General features: G+C 33.9%; 1 protein-coding gene across 17 annotated transcripts in view; it reads right to left on the bottom strand.

Moving 5' to 3' along the window:
• Nucleotides 1–17,147, bottom strand: part of PCLO (piccolo presynaptic cytomatrix protein) — a 397,307-nt gene that overhangs the window by 73,982 nt on the left and 306,178 nt on the right. For 10 of the 17 annotated variants that reach the window (XR_014816013.1, XM_084977292.1, XM_084977293.1 and 7 more), the window contains 6 exons: nt 16,485–16,593; nt 15,880–15,947; nt 14,446–14,660; nt 10,112–10,162; nt 3,799–3,923; nt 811–837 (listed from right to left, as the gene is read on the bottom strand). Coding sequence is in view for 15 of the 17 variants with exons in the window: in XM_084977292.1 (XP_084833418.1) it covers nt 811–837; nt 3,799–3,923; nt 10,112–10,162; nt 14,446–14,660; nt 15,880–15,947; nt 16,485–16,593 (595 nt within the window). In the remaining 2 variants the exon portion in view is untranslated. Of the gene's footprint in view, nt 1–810; nt 838–3,798; nt 3,924–10,111; nt 10,163–14,445; nt 14,661–15,879; nt 15,948–16,484; nt 16,594–17,147 lie in introns of those variants that run through there. The other 7 variants (XM_084977294.1, XM_084977297.1, XM_084977299.1 and 4 more) reach the window with 2 other exon arrangements.

Genomic DNA, 17,147 nt, shown 5'->3' with positions numbered 1-17,147 from the left:
ATTTTAATGTCACAGACAAAAACTAATTCTGTACCATTAATATTCTAGGTGGGATTAAGATTCCCATCACCCTATTGCTACAGATGGTACAAGATTCACCTCTCCAACTAAATAACACGTTTACTTTATATGATAGTGAGATGTGCAAAAAAAATGCTTTTGGGCTGTGTATTAAGAAATATCCTTAGGTGACAATGTAATGATGTGACATGATGCTTCAGCAGAAAACAGTTTCCCATTACTGGCAACCAAAGGAGGTTGCTTGTGTGCTACTGTTAATATTCTTTGTGGTACAGAAGGTATAAAGGCATGGAAATATTTCTATATCAGGTCCAAGGGAGGGTAAAAGACCAGACAATGATCATCTTTAAGATGAGATCTATACCTAGTACTGGGCCTCCAGGAGATCAGTTAATTTCTTTTGAAAAATGACTCTAACATTTTTGTTTGTCTTGGAAGACTCAGAAGAACATATGTCACAATTATTGTTGGAGAAGCTAAATGAATTTTAGCGGACAAAGTATAAATGAACACTAGCTATATCTAATTTCAGATTGATATTTCCTTATTTGTACTTTCCTGTGTCATTACTATTTTTTACTTTTGTGTGCTCCATTTCACCTATCTGCTAAACATGTTTAGTAATGTGGTCAGAACAATTTGCTGATAGCCTAATTCAATAGATACCAACATGTTGAAAAATAAAAATTGTAGCCCAAGTTGATTGCAGGTGAATGTACACAAAAGGCAAAAAAAATAAAGCTCTAGACATTTCAGCAAAGTGTCACACTGAAAGAGAAGCAACTCTACCTTGCATTCTGGACAACCATCACTTGACTGCATTGATCCCAAGAGTGAGAAGGAAGGATACAGCAGGAAAGTAGCAAAGACAGGAAGGAAAAAAAAAAAAAAGTTAGGAACAAAAATAAGGAGGAAAATGTGAATAATAGAGGACCTATACCATAACATATAAACAACATGAGGCAGAAAATAACCTTTGAACTAAAGTGAAAATAATACCTCACAAGTGTAATAAATCCCAAGTCCGTGACTTCTGTAGTAATTAGGAGTAATTTAATGAAAGTGTTAGAAATGAATAGGAATAGCAAATTTGGCTTTTAGGCCAAATCTCACCCAGAAGGCATGTTTTGTTTGACAAATTGTCTGAGCATAGCTTTAGGTGGGGAACTCACTCTTCATTTCACTATAGTTCCCACCCTTCTTTCTCTGTTACCTATTCCAGAGTAGAGTGACACATTCACGCTCCCTGCCTGACCTTTCCAGTTATTCAAGTTCACCATAGTCTAACTGAAATATATACGGTAATAAATAAAAGACAGTCACTTTCCTATAATGTAAATACCCCAGGATATAAGACGTAAGTTCCCCAGGACAGAAGAGAAGATAGGAAATAAAAGACAGTGCTTTATTCTCATTCATTAATTAGCAAATGCTGATTAGAGATTTAGCCTGGCAGTGATTTCCTTTTGTCTCATAATACTGTCATTAAATGACACTCAAGGTCTAATGACCCAAATCAAAGGCAGAATGAAGTTATCAGTTTGTTGTTATATTCACATTAAAAAAAAAAAAAAGAGTTCCTGTTGTGGCACAGCGGTTTGAGAACCCAATGTAGTCTTTGTGGGGATGTCAGTTCGATCCCTGCCATCAGTGGATTCAGGATCTAGTGTTGCTGCAAGCTGCAACGTAGGTCACAGATATGGCTTGGATCCAGGGTGTGGGCTGTCAGGTGCAGCTCTAGTTCCACCCCCGGCCCAGGAACTTCCATTGCCATAGGAATTAGAAAAAAAAAGAAGAAGAAAAAAAGTGGGAGGAGGGATAAATTAGGAGTTTACGATTAGCAGAAACAAACTACTATATATAAAATAGAAAAACAAAAAGGACCTACTGCAGAGCACAGGGAATTGTACTCAATATCTTGTAATAAACTATAATGGAAAAGAATATGAAAAGGAACATATGTGTGTATATGTATATAAATGAATCACTCTGCTGTATGCCAGAAACGAACACAACATTGCAATTCAACTATACTTGAAAGAAAGTAGCCCAATTACAGTTATAACATAAAGGCATAAACTAAACTAAAAACTCCCCTTTCTTCTTCTATATGGCTAGTTGGTAATCTCTATAAATTAAATCCAACGAAATAAAACTAGAGCAACAATACAAGCAATTCTAAGTTTCTAAATAAAATTACTGGGTAGGATGAAATTAAATATACTGAATTTGATACAGCACTTGGCAATTTTCAAATTATTTTCTGAGTACTATCTAATTTGATTCTCCTGACAAACTAAAAATTATGGCCCTACCTACCTTGGTTCTCTCAATATTGACAAGGAAACTGAATCTCAAAGAATTGATGATTTGCTCTTGGTGATATAATTAGTAAACAGCATTCAAATGTAATGTATACCTCTAAATTAGATCCTGTTCAACCTGCTTTCTATGACCTCAGTATTTTAAATTATGCTGAGGTTTGTTTTATGGCCCAGAAGTTTATCTTGATGGATGTTTCATGTGTACTTGAAAAGTAAAAGTATTCTGCTAGTAATGGATAGAATATTCTATAAATATCAATTAGGTCATCAAACTGACTAAGAAAATATTATGAGGCAACTGAGGAAATTAAAGAATTATTTAAAAATTTATAATTATTATGGTTATGTATAGTATTGTGATTAAAGTGTTATTTTTAAAGAAATATATACAAAAATATTTGCAGAAAAAAATTACAAGAGCTGAGATCTACTTTAAAATAATCTGGATGGAGGGAGTGTATAAAGGTAAAAATCAAACATGATGGCTAGGAAGGAATAATTATTGAAGTTAAGTAATGGGTACATGATGGATCATTATACTATTTATTTTCTTTATGCTTCCAACATTTGAAAATGTCCAAGTAAAAAGTTATATTCAAATGTCACTCATCAAGTTAAATGAAAATGGAGCAAAAATAAAACCAGGGTTTTCAAATTACCAGCACCAAATTCTTTTTATTATAATTCCAATTGTTGATTACTTATGGTTCCGTCATACTAATTTGGCTAGTAGAAATTGTTCAGATAATGGATAATCAGCTGTTGGGTCCAAATTACAGTTTTGAAGCCAACTTGAATACTAATTTATATGCCAGACCATAGCAATTTGCATTTATTATGTGAAAATTAAACATCTCTAAAGAGCACTTGCTTTATATGAATAGTTTATATATCACACAAGAGATTCGAAGAGATATTTTTCATCTATCTACCAAAGTGGACACTTCAAATATTACTCTTTTCCTTATTTAAAATTTCAAAACACTGATTTGGAAACATGCATATAAACAATAATATAGCAAGTCACCTAATAAACACTTAAGGTATGAATAATAAACCTGTCCTATAAAATAAAAGAGTAACCAATGAGTCCTTGAGCATTGGTTTCACAAATGTATTTGGGAAAGTAAACTAATTCTTTAAATCTGCCACAAATAACTTACATGATTTCACAGTCTATCTGAGTGGTTTTTGGAATTAAAATACTGACCTGCTGTCATCCAGGCAAGTTTTGTTATGATTTTAGGTCTCAAAACCTGTTAAGGCTTAACTACAAATTTTTAATTCCACCGATATTATCCAATAGTCAGAAACAAATAAATATGACATGTGGATAAAAATAAGGAAAAGATACTAAAACTCTTTGAAATTAGAGACCATAAGACATTATGAATATTTTTTAAACCATGGGACCACATGTACAATACTTAGAAAACACTGCTTCTTTACTTACCCTCGCCCTGGAAGAAGGTACACTTTAACAAAGGGATCTGAATAGCCATTGTTGTCTCGAGGGACAAGGTTTCTTGCTTGCAGAATATGTATTATGAGATTTCCCAGATCATAGTTGATTTGAAGCTTAAAGGGATCAGAAAATATTCCATGAACATTATTGATTGTGGTTTTAAAAACCATAAAATACATTATCATTCAACATGTTCCCAATATATTTTAAAAATTCTAAGAATCATCAACCATCACTTCCATTTTATTTGAGGCTGAACAGACCAGCTGATGTCTAATTTAATTGGGAGCTCCCAGACTTATGTTAATTACTAGTAAATATGCTGTTCATTCTTTCCATGGTGAAAGTTCTGACCTGTCTAAAATTCATTTAGAAAGAAAATCATACAGTGAATACTATTTGCATTTTTTAAACAAAATTTCCACTTTTAGGAAACTAGGAAATGTTAATTTTCATAAATACAATTGCCAGAATTTTGAAAATAAACTGATAAATTTTTTAGAAAATATATTTTGCATTTCATTAAATAATTAGCAGTGAGTGGATTTTTTAAGATGTCAGTGCTAAATTGTAAGACTGTTTAAGAATGTGTAGATTTTCTCTCTTCCTATATTACATTAGCTAATACTAAACTTATACCTTTTCTTTCCCTGCCTGCTTTCCTAATAGAGTGAAAGATTTAAGATAATGGAATATTGCTCTTTTTAATTTTTTTTTTTTTTTTTGTATTTTGCCATTTCTTGGGCCGCTCCCGCGGCATACGGAGGTTCCCAGGCTAGGGGTCAAATCGGAGCTGTAGCCACCGGCCTACGCCAGAGCCACAGCAACGCGGAATCCCAGCCGCGTCTGCAACCTTTGCCACAGGTCACGGCAATGCCGGGTCGTTAACCCACTGAGCAAGGGCAGGGATCGAGCCGCAACCTCATGGTTCCTAGTCGGATTCGTTAACCACTGCACCACGACGGGAACCCCTCTTTTTAATTTTAAAAGCTGAAGAGAAGAGACATAGCTGTTGTAAAACTGAACAGTAAGACATGATTCAGGAGTTCCCTTCGCGGCACAGTGGTTAATGAATCTGACTAGGAACCATGAAGTTGCAGGTTTGATCCCTGTCCCTGCTCAGTGGGTTAAGGATTTGGCATTGTTGTGAGCTGTGGTGTAGGTCACAGATGTGGCTCAGATCTGGCGTTTCTGTGGCTCTGGTGTAGGCCAGCAGCAACAGCTCCGATTGGACCCCTAGCTCAGGAACCTCCATATGCTGCGAGTGCGGCTTTGGAAAAGACAAAAAAAAAAAAAAAAAAAAAAAAAAAAAGACTTAGATTCAAATTAATATTTGAGAAGCCTGCATGATGCAAAACAATTAACTAATTTTCTCATTCAAAAGTAAAAGATTCTTTTGGCATCAGTTATTTTTTAATTCAATGAATTTTATTATATTTAGTTGTATAAACATCATCACCACAACTTAATTATAGAACATTTACATCCCAAATCCCCATTCCATCCCTTCTTCCTAAGCCTGTCTCCTTTGATAACCATAAGTTTTTCAAAGTATGTGAGTCTGTTTCAGGGCCACACTTGCGGCATATGGAGGTTTCCAGGCTACAGGTCAAATTGGAGCTGTAGCCGCCGGCCTACGCCACAGCCACAGGATCACGGGATTCGAGTTGAGTCTATGAAGTACACCATAGCTCATGGCAATGCTGGATCCTTAACCCACTGAGCAAGGCCACGGATTGAACCCACAACCTCATGGTTGCTAGTCAGATTCATTTCCACTGCACCACAATGGGTACTTCTGTAACCATTTTTTAGATTCCACATATAAATGATAGTATGTGATATTTGTGTCTGTCTGACTTTACTTAGCATGATAATTTTCAGGTCCATCCATGTTGCTGCAAATCCCTTATTTCATTCTTTACTATGGTGGAGTAATATTCCATTGTATATATGTACCACAACTTCCTTATCCACTCCTCTGTTGATGGACATTTAGGTACTTCCATGTCTTGGCTATTGTATATAGTGTTGCAGTGAACATTGGGATACATATCTTTTCAAGTCATGGTTTTCCTTGGATAGATGCCCAGGAGTGGGATTGTTGGATCATATGATAGTTCTATTTGTAGTTTTTTGAGGAATTTCCATACTGTTTTCCATAGGGGTTGCACCAATTTACATTCCCATCAACAGTATAAGAGGGTTCCTTTTTCAACATACCCTCTCCAGCATTTATTATTTATAGACATTTTGATGATGGCCATTCTGGCTAGTCTCAGATATAGTAGTTTTGATTTGCATTTCTCTAATTATTAGTGAGGTCGAACATCTTTTCATGTTTTTTTTGGCCATTTGTATGTTTTCTTTTGGAGAACTGTCTGTTGACATCTTCTGCTCATTTTTTGATGGGGTTGTTTTATTGATATTGATCTACAGGAGGTATTTATATATTTTGGAGATTAATCCCTTATCACTCACTTCATTTTCAAATATTTTATCCCATTCTGTGGGTTGTCTTTTCTTTTTGTTAAGGGTTTCCTTTGCTATGCAAAAGCTTTTAATTGGGTTCCACTTGTTTATTTTTGTTTTTATTGTTATTACTCTAGCAGGCAGATCTGAATTTTTACAATATTTCTGTGGTTTATGTCAGAAAGTGTTTAGCCTATGTTTTCCTCTAAGAGTCTTATGGTATCTGGACTTATATTTAGGTATTTAAATGGACTGTCTTTCATACATTGTATATTCTTGCCTCCTTTGTCATAGATAGTTGACCATAGGTGCATGGCTTCAATTCTGGGCTTTCTATCATTTTCCATTGATCTATATTTCTGTTTTTGTGCTAATACCATACTGTTTTGATGACTTAACTTTGTAGTAGAGTCTGAAGTCAGGGAGCCTAAATCCTCCAGCTCCATTTTTCTTTCTCAGGATAGCTTTGGCTTTTCTGGGTCTTTTGTGTTATCAAACAAAATATTTTATTCTTGTTCTGGGTCTTTTGTGTTACCAAACAAACTTTAAAATATTTTATTCTTGTTCTTTTTCCAAAAGAAAACATACAAATGGCCAAAAAACACATGAAAATATGTTCAACCTCACTAATAATTAGAGAAATGCAAATCAAAACTACTACATCTGAGACTAGCCAAAATGGCCATCATCAAAATGTCTATAAATAATAAATGCTGGAGAGGGTATGTTGAAAAAGGAACCCACTTATACTATTGGTAATTTGATAGGGATTGCACTGAATCTGTAGATTGCCTTGGAGAGAGAGTATAGTTATTTTGACAATATCATCATTTCAAATAATATAATTCTGTTTGATGCTATTTCTGCTTATAACAGAAAGGAAAGGATCTGTATTTTCTTTTTCTTTCTTTTTTTATTTTTATTTTTGTCTTTTTAGGGCCAAAACTGAGGCATACGGAGGTTCACAGGCCAGGGGTCTAATCTGAGCTGTTGCTGCCGGCCTACGCCAGAGCCACAGCAACGCCAGATCCGAGCAGCGTCTGTGACCTACACCACAGCTTGTGGCAATGCCAGATCCTTAACCCACTGAGCGAGGCCAGGAATCAAACTGGCAACCTCATGGTTCCTGGTCGGATTCGTTAACCACTGCGCCACTACAGGAACTCCGGGATCTGTATTTTCAAAAAGTAAATCCATAAATAAAAAATGGACATATTTTTTATAATCATACAAAACAGATATGCTATGTTTAATGCTGAAAATGGGATAAATGGAATAATTTAGATGAATCAGTCTTCATTTAAAATTTAATAATTAAAATAATTTCCTAATTTCAGTATTATTTTAATCTGGTTATGTTCTATGGCAGAAAAGGAATCTTTGATCTCTTTTCTTGGTACAGAAAGGCCCAGAGTCTCTCTGACTATCATGAAAGCAATATGAAACACGAAACAAAGGTCCATGAAGGAAGAGGAGAGAAGTGGGAGTTTCAGAACTGCAGTAAATGTGCTATAATGGAGTATCAAAATATAGGAATTATCTGCAATTAATTTCACTGAGGTTTATAACAGCTTCCAAATCTTTTTTCTTTTTTCTTTTCTTTTTCTTTTCTTTTCTTTCTTTCTTTCCTTCCTTTCTTTTTCTTTCTTTCTTTCTCTTTCCTTCCTTCCTTCCCTCTCTTTCTTTCCTTCCTTCCTCTTTCCTTCCTTCCTTCTCTCTCTCTTTCCTTCCTTCCTTCTTTACTTCCTTCCTTCCTTCCTTCCTTCCTTCCTTCCTTCCTTCTCTCTCTCTTTTTTTGTTATTTTTACCACCTCATGACATAATGGAGCTCCTGGGCCAGGGATCAGACCCAAACCACAGTTGTGATATATGCTACAACTGCAACAATGTCGCATTCTTAACCCACTCTGCCAGGATGGGGACTGAACCTGCATCCCAGTGCTGCCAATCCTGGTGCACCACAGCAGGAACTTCCAGCTTCCAAATCTTTAAGGAGAAATTCTTTCCCCTTTTCTCCTTTCTCTGCCAATCTAAAAACCCACTTTTAACTGATGAGGCAGCAAAATGATTTCTTATTGTAATTTACGGGGGACTCTAAGAGAGTGCTTTCCAAATTTACTTTGTAAATCTGGTGCCTTAGAGCACACTTAGAGTTGCTCAGAGTTTACATCTGAGAGAGAATGGGATGCCCCTAGTAACCCTCAAGCAGAGCTATTTGGTGCTGGTAATTCATTGTCTGGGAGTCTATGTAAGGTTTCACTTGGAACAAGGTTTTGCTAAAAGACAAAAGATGAAAGATTTAAAAAAATTGAAATCACTGTTATAAGAAAATATCCAAAAAGAAAAGATCCCAAGAGTTATGAAGGAGTATTGCTAGAGTCAGTTTCCACTGTAGAATTAAACTCAAGGGAAAGGAAAATAAAATAAGAATAAATAACAACAAAAAGCCAAAAAGAAACAGTAAATATTGGTCTATGAGCAAGAAGTTTAAAAAAAAATGAAAAAGAGAGAAAGAAAGCAATATTATGAATCAAAACATCTAGTATTTTCTTTATTGCATGTGAAATGAAGAAAGATCAGGTCTGGCTCTCTAGAAGTGGGAAATAGCAGAGAGATAGCAAGGTGGAGAGCATACAGATGACCAGGCTCCATCTTGCACTCTTTATCTATTTCTACCCTCCCACTGCACATCTGCTTTAATCAGTGTGTGCCTACGTAATTCTTAACTGATTTCTGTGCCTCTGTGTCCTCCCTGTTATAATATTTTCTATAGGCCATTACCCTATGAATTTTTATTACATATTCCTTTCAATTAGCCTCACTCTCATTCCAAAATATTGACTGATCACTTTATTATGTTGTGGCTCACATCCCTCGGCTCTTGTTCAAGGTTCTTTTAATTTAGTCTCAGCTTATCTCTACAGAAACATTTCCCGGCAGCAAAGGGATCTGTTCTTTTCATTACTCTCTGGCAGCAGAATTTTCCCTTGCACCATTTATTCTTCCAGGAAAACACTTCCCCCTTTTCCTATGCATATCCTCAAATTAGTTCAAATCTTTTACCCTGTGTGAAGTCTTTCATGAAAATTTCCTCTAGCATGTACTGTGATGCAACTAAGACTCACTGTTCTCTTTGCCTTAGCTGAAATGTACTATCTTCAAAAAGTTACTATTTTATGCTGTGTTAATTCTTTCCATATGACATCTCTTACCTACCTTAAATTACTTTTTGGTATCATCTAAAATACAGCTTAGAAAAGCATTTTTTATTCAATCCCATACATGACACAATATATAAACACAAACATACAGAACTGAAACAGATAATGATTTACACTATTTTTCCTCTACTTTCCTGGTCAAAATCCTCTGCATTGATTTTATAAACTATAGATTGGTTATGACCACCAGTATGAGTCAGATTGCTCTAGAACTATTCAGTGATTATTTAACAACTGTTGATCAGAAGAAGAAAAGAGAATAGCCGGAGAGTCATGAAACCTTAAAGAAGGAAGCTTCAAATTTCCAGGAGAATCAGTCAAGTTTGAAACATATTCAACAAATCTCAAGTAACAGAGGCATAAAACATTGAAAGTGTTCAAGTATCAGCAAGATTTCAAAATACATAATTCCACAGATAAGATTCGATTTTATAAACATGTATTTGTATTAAAAATACTACTCTATAAAATTTTATTTTTCCTTTATATATCTGTATGTATTATGAAATAGGAAATGTTCCAAAAATGGTTACAATTTCAATAGACCAGTGGGGGGGGGAAGAGCCATAAAACTTTGTATAATAAAAATCTTTTAAAAACTTCCATACCTGAATTTCCCCCGTAATTGGATGAGAGACAACCTTTGCTGCATCAGTAGGCTGCAATATTAAAATATATATTAGATTAATGGATAAAGCTTTCATAGAATTTACCATTTCAACTTCTTTCTGAATTAATTTCTGTTTGGTCAGAGCACACTGTCTGGGTAACACATTTTATCCGTTTGGCTGCTTCAGATTATAGTATCTACTTACGCCTCTCAATACACATCTAATTTTATAGCTGCATAAATCTCTTTTTCATTTTGTGAAGCCTGTTTTGAAGCTATAATTTTGTACCTTCAGTAATGTATGTTCAACTACTTAAGAAGAGGAAGACTTTTGATTCAAAGTACTCAATTTAAATATTAAACAGATTTTAAACACCTATAAGAGAATGAAAAAGATATTGTTTTTTATATAATTTGCCACTGAGCCCACAAGTTATGAAAGTGCATCTTTGCATTCCTTTGTTAGGTGCTCAGCTCCACCCCGCTTCCTTCTAGAGTAAAGCACCCAGGCAATCACTCCCTAGTATTAAAAGTCCAACCCATTCTAGATAAGTTCTCATTTCCTTAATAAGTTCCTTATGTCAATAAAGCCTTAAAAATAGTGAAGAATGTGATCTGATTCATTCTACTGAGTAAATGACTGACTGCTGATTTGTTACATTTCAAGAGAATGTATACAAATTTCTATAAAAGGATGATGTGCCTACCCCAGAATTACAATAGCACTTCAGGCAATGAGGCATCAATATAGGAAAATGTTTGCTAAAATGGTAATAAGCTTGCTACCCTACAAATAAGGGCCTGTCTCCATATGTGTACATAATATTGGCCTTACTTTAATAATGAATCAGAAAAGGAAAAAAATTCATATGTATTTAGGTATATATACTTGTTCTGCTACCTTTTTTTTTATAAATGTATGCTAGAAATGAGAGCAACCAAAGAACACAGCTATAGCCTAGGTTTTGTTCTATGAAATAAGAAAGAAAATAATGTAATCACTGGTAAAGTATGGGTAGGGGCTACATTTTCTAAACCATAGATTCTATTTTTCTTTTTTTTTGGGGGGGGGCCTTTTTAGGTCCTAGGCTAGGGGTTGAATTGGAGCTGCAGCTGCCATCCTACACCACAGCCACAGCATGCCAGATCTGAGCCATGTCTGTGACCTATACCACAGCTCATGGCAATGCCAGATCCTTAACCCAACCCAGCGAGTGAGACCAGAAATTGAACTCGTGTCCTCATGGATACTTGTTGGATTCATTTCTGCTGAGCCACAATAGGAACTCCTAAGCCATAGATTCTTTATTAGTTAAGCTAATTTATAAGAATGGCCAATCATTAATATTGAAACTATGCTTTGGCTACAAAGGATAGGCTGCTACTTACTGAACAATGGTATTTACTTAATGATTACTTTACTGTTTAAATTTTAAGAAAAGAAAACTCAATCTATAAGAATAAGGACCACACAAGTTCCTCAAATTATTTACATCTCAGTTCAAGATGGGGATTTCCTAAAACCAGATATCCTTGCATCTCAATGAGGAAGACTGAGGAATATCTAGAGATTAAAAATTAAAAAATAAGGCCCCACCAAAGAAACCCAGAGTAATGATTGATAATATATTTTGTTTTTATTTTCCTTTTGACAGTTTTAGTACATCTGACATATGATGATGCAAACATAACCAGATGCAACACAGAGAATAAACCTCTGGACCATTTTTAATTGTTTGGGGTGCGTATTTTATTATTGGACAGTGGACAAACCACCAGCTCCAGGGTGGACAAAACACCAGTTACAGTTTATGATTAGAGACAAGTATTTCTTTTCAGTGATGTCATACCTTTGCAAGGCTGTTTTTTGATCATGTGGTGATAAAAAAATATACTTCAAAAAAATCAGTGAGGTCAGTGTAGAACAGGAAGTGAGAGTGCCAGGGTCCAAACCAATTCCACAGTTTGAGTAGCTGTGCAGTGCCCATCAGGAGCATATACTCTACTGATATGTAATTTTAGTTATTAACAATGAAATATATATTATTTTTATCTCATTTGATATATATTATTTTTGTCCAATGGTTACTAGGATGTTAGGACATGAATACTAGTTAAATTGTTTGGACTCAACCGCAATAGAAATCAAATTGTTTGAGTTATTTCTTTGAGCATGACAGCATCATGAAAAAATTACTGAGATGTTATGTGCCATGATCAGAAAAGTTTGGGAAAGCAAGGACCTATTTAATTACAAACTTACATTTAAGTTTAATTACATATTTAAAACTAATAAGCACTTTCATTGACCTATTTATTTATACCATGACTTAGAAGAAATTATTCAGATTTTAGAGATATAATACATTTTGAAATTTCAGAAATAAAACAGCTTGAAGCAGTAAAATAAAAATTTTGAGGACAAAAATTTATACTGAATTAGTAAGCTAATACTTTTTAGTATCTTACATTAACTCAAAAGCAATCACTTTAGAGTGTTATTAATAGATTAATAATTACTTATGAATAATTATTTAAATGTTTATTTGATGGTTTTCTAATATCTAAATTGTAATTATGCTATGATTTAAATATTTTAGTCTTAATACATTCCATTACACTAATATTTTATAATTTAACATAGTTAGTCTCACACCTAACAAAAGGATGTTAAAACTACAATTTTCTAAATTAACTGAAGAACATATGCTATATTTGGACACATTATATTACCTGACTCAGGAACATTTAAGCTTCAAACCATCACTCTGTATTTCTCTAATCTTTCAATATAAATTTTTTAACACTGTAGGTTTTAGAGAATAAGTAAAAGTAAGTACTGTCTTTTGTGCATACTAGATGTTGATGGGTCAAGAAATATCATTAAATTTATTTATTTATTCAGCAAAAGCATTCTGAGAAAATCAATACCAGCTAAATGTTGACAATAATCCTCTACTCCCAAAAGATGAATAGGTAATAGTCCCCTTCTTTAGAGTGTTAGCATCTAATGATTATAGATTTCTCTCTATATATATTATCTAACCAGATTTGATTACTGTTACTACTATTAATAATAGTTAAAATGTAATCTCTATACCATTACTATCCAGTAGAATATAATGTGAGCCACATAGGTTATTTAAAATATTTTAGTAGTCACATTAAAAATATAAAAATAAACTGATGAAATTGATTTTACTGGCATATTTTTAAAATTAAATTTACTAGAATATTACTATTTCACCATGAAATCAAGATAAAAATTATAATGAGCTATTTTACATTTTTTCATACTAAGTCTTTGAAATTTGCTGTGTAATCACATATACAGCATATCTCAATTAGCACCAGCCACTAGCCACATTTCAAGTGCTCAACTGTCACATAGGCCACATTGTTGGCATAGAAAAAAATGACCACATCTCATAAAACATGTCAATATCATATCCTCAGTGTTGGTCTTATACTCTTTTTCATCTTCTAATCATCCCCCCTCCGAAAAAAATCATTACCATAATATATTACAAAAAAATCAAATTTTGTACCCCTTATAATATTACAGAGACTCAAAGATGCCACTGATGGTTTAACTGACATTTATTTATTCTGCCACTCTTCTATGCAAGCCACTCTTAAGCGCTTAAGGGAGCTATAAAGTAAATAAGGAATGGTTCTTGATTCTTAATGAGCTTGCAGCCCATTTGGGAGGATAAAAATAAGTGAACAAGTAACTATAATCAAGAAACAAATTGTCTTAAGAGATACATAAAGCATCTGGCACTTTGGAGGGAGGGAAGGAGGAAGGAAGGGTAACTTCTGATTTGAAGGATTAGAATATGGAAAGACTTGGTTGAGGAAGGCTTCTGTTATTCTTATTTCATTTTTGCTTTCCTCCTTTTCCATTGCCCTAAAATTTCCTCATTTCTGTGTACTTTTTACTTAAGTTACAAGATATAATGTAATGTATATCTTCTGTTTCCAAAAAAAAAAAAAACCCACAAAGATACATCTGATGCAAAGGGGCTTAGATGTTTGCAACAAAAAAGAAAAAGAACATGAAGCATCAGACAGATTTTTCAAGTTCACTGAAATAACAAGTGCTAAAATCTTTTGAGATGTATATATACATCACTTTGCTACATCTTGATCAGTTACATACACAGAAATGTAAAAATGTTTTGTTTGTTTGTTTGTTTGTTTCAAGAGATCATTAGGAAAGGAGAAATCACTTGAAAAACATCTTAGGAGATGATACTGTATTTCTTATCTCCTAGTCTGAATAAGGAGCTAGAAAATAAGTAATTGGAGGTCGCTTTGGACACTTCTCACCTTGCTGCTGCTGTGTTTCTTTTTGCTCACTGAGGGTGAGCCTGGCTGCCCAGGGCTGGGAACAGAACTGGATCCTGCTGATGTAGGACCTGAATGAACGTGAGATCCTTTTTCAACGACTGACGAAAGAACCAGTGGTGATTGCTGTAGTGAGACCTTCTGAAGCTCTGCTGCCAACTGCTTGGGATCAACCCCTGGGGATTTTGCTTTATCCACTACAACAAAATGAAACAGCTTCACATATTCTCAGTTTCATAGGTAATTAATATCATGGAACTTATTTGAGCTCTAGATGACAAAGTCAAAATGTTGCTTATAAAACAAGCTAAGTTAAAAAAAAATACATGCAACTGTATCTTTATGTATCTATTTCTAAAGAAGTCTTGAAAGTTCTGAGAAGAATGAAAGACTTCAGATGACAGGATTGTTTTTAATTAAAAATTTTGCTTGTTTATTTTTAATGGCTGCACATGTGGCATATTGAAGGTCCCAGGACACATCCTTTAACCCACTGTGCTGGCCTGAGATCCACCCTTGCCTCCACAATGACCCCAGCCACTCCAATCAGATTCTTAACCCATTGTGCCACAGTGGGAACTCTGACAAAGGAAATTTGAAGTTCCTATTTTATCTTCATAAAATGTTTTTTAAATATTTTATATTGAGAAATGTATATATGATAAAATTTTTGATTTTATTCACTGAAATTTAATTTGTATGATTGGCTGTTTTTCTTTCCTGAGATCTTACATATCTATTTTGCTAAATGGGAAAATTTCAAAGAATATATTTACATTTACAGATTATGAAAATTTCTCCAGGCCTTGCTCTGTTCTGTTTGGTACAGTAACTCAGACTCTTAGAAATGCTCAGTATAGCATAGGAAATGCTCAACAAATATTTGTTGAACAAAGGAATAGTGATATTTTTAATCTTATAAGAGATCTAAATTTATAGGCAATATTTGCTATCTAAGAAAGAGTTAAATCTAATTCATCATGTACTTATGGAATCATATGTTAATTTTATTATAAATGGCAATCTGTAATATATCTATGAGTAAGTGTTCCAAAATCTATTTATGCTAAAATGAATGCAGCATTACCTAAAAATGATATAGAACCATAAATAAATGGCTCAATGGATTACTTTCATACAATGAATTTATTTTTAAAGAATTAAAAATGTGAACTTAGCAAGAATCTCACATGAACTTCTTTAATGGGTCTAACATGTTAATATGTGTTTCCCTAGAATACGAAAAATGTAGCTACAATGCTTTTGATTTTCTTTATGATGACATAAATATATTTCCATAAATTGACTTATGCCTATATCCATGTTTATGTCCTTATCTTCATCTATAGCAACATCTGCCTCTACAATTACTTCTCCATCACTCCCCACAGTTGGAAGCAGACTGCTTTCACCTACCAGCTTTCGGTGGTTCATGAAGTTCTAGGTGCTGGGGATTTTCAGAATCTGATAGCATATTGAGGTCCCTAAAAATTAAAACAAAAAAAAATTAAGAAAGCAATTGAGGAAATCTGAGACAAAAGGCCCCTTTCCCCCAACTGCACTGAATATTTTTTTTTTCAGTAGGTAAATGAGAAGTGGTTAATGATATAAAGCAATTTCAAAGCATGCTCACCCCTCTAACCAAATATATATTTGCAATGCTGTTAAAAGTCAGCTGATAAAAATGATTATTTAAGGTGAAATCTTTATGGATTAAATGTAAGTTCATTCTGAAATACTTTACACATCCATGAAATCTGAATGGCTTTAGGTTTTCATTTAAATGGTTCATATTTCAGTAAAAGCATGAAAGGGGATATAATCAGAAACAAAAGTAGGTGAATTCTTTCTATGCTTTAGACATTGATTCTGAACACAAGAAATCTATAAACCTTGTATTCACTTTATTTTCTAATTACAGAAAATCTTGCTAACTGGCAAAGGTTCCACCTTAACAATTTTAAATTAAAAGAGCCATGAATAGCCAAAAAATGGAAACAAAAAGATGGGGAAAAACTCACAGTCTTACACATATTTCTGCTTCCCCACTTTGCTGACTAATGATACTCTGGACTTCTTCATACGTTTTAGAAGTTAAAGGAATTCCATTCCATTCCAATACTTGCATGCCTAAAACGACAAATTCAAGTATGAAATTAAAAAAACATGTTATGGCTCATCTGGATTCATATGGCATAGAAGACACTGCTTTGCATTTAAAAGCCAACTCAGCACACCATTTCAGAGAACATCAGTTCAAAGTTCTCTGGAACATTAATACCCAAAGCATACATAGTTTGATTTCATAAACTTACCAGAAACATATAAAATGTATCTAATACAACATGCAAAATGCTGTTTTGGAAAATCTATTAAATATTATCAAACACATGCATTGTGTTCACACTACTATAAAGAAAACACTGCTTCAACCAATATCGTGTGGGGAAAAAAATAACTGCAACCACCATTATAATTATTCCATGGGCAAAAAGCAACTAGAAGAGGGTAAACTTCCATTCTATTATGGAATACAAGTGGTAGAAAATAGTCATTAGGATTTTATTGTAAAGCTCTTTTTAAGAAATTGTTAGAGTTTCAACTGTGCTTAGGTAAAACTGTTCTGATAAAAATAAATTTCCATGGTGTGTCTTTTTCTTCACTGCCTTCATGATATTCCTGAG

This window comes from Sus scrofa, chromosome 9 (genome assembly GCF_054392235.1).
Source record: "Sus scrofa isolate SSC_HxYL_T2T_F1_AM1 chromosome 9, Sscrofa_HxYL_maternal_Yorkshire_Landrace_v2.0, whole genome shotgun sequence".
Taxonomy (NCBI): domain Eukaryota; kingdom Metazoa; phylum Chordata; class Mammalia; order Artiodactyla; family Suidae; genus Sus; species Sus scrofa.
Note: the sequence above shows the minus strand (reverse complement) of the source record. Positions and strands in the feature narration are given on the sequence as shown.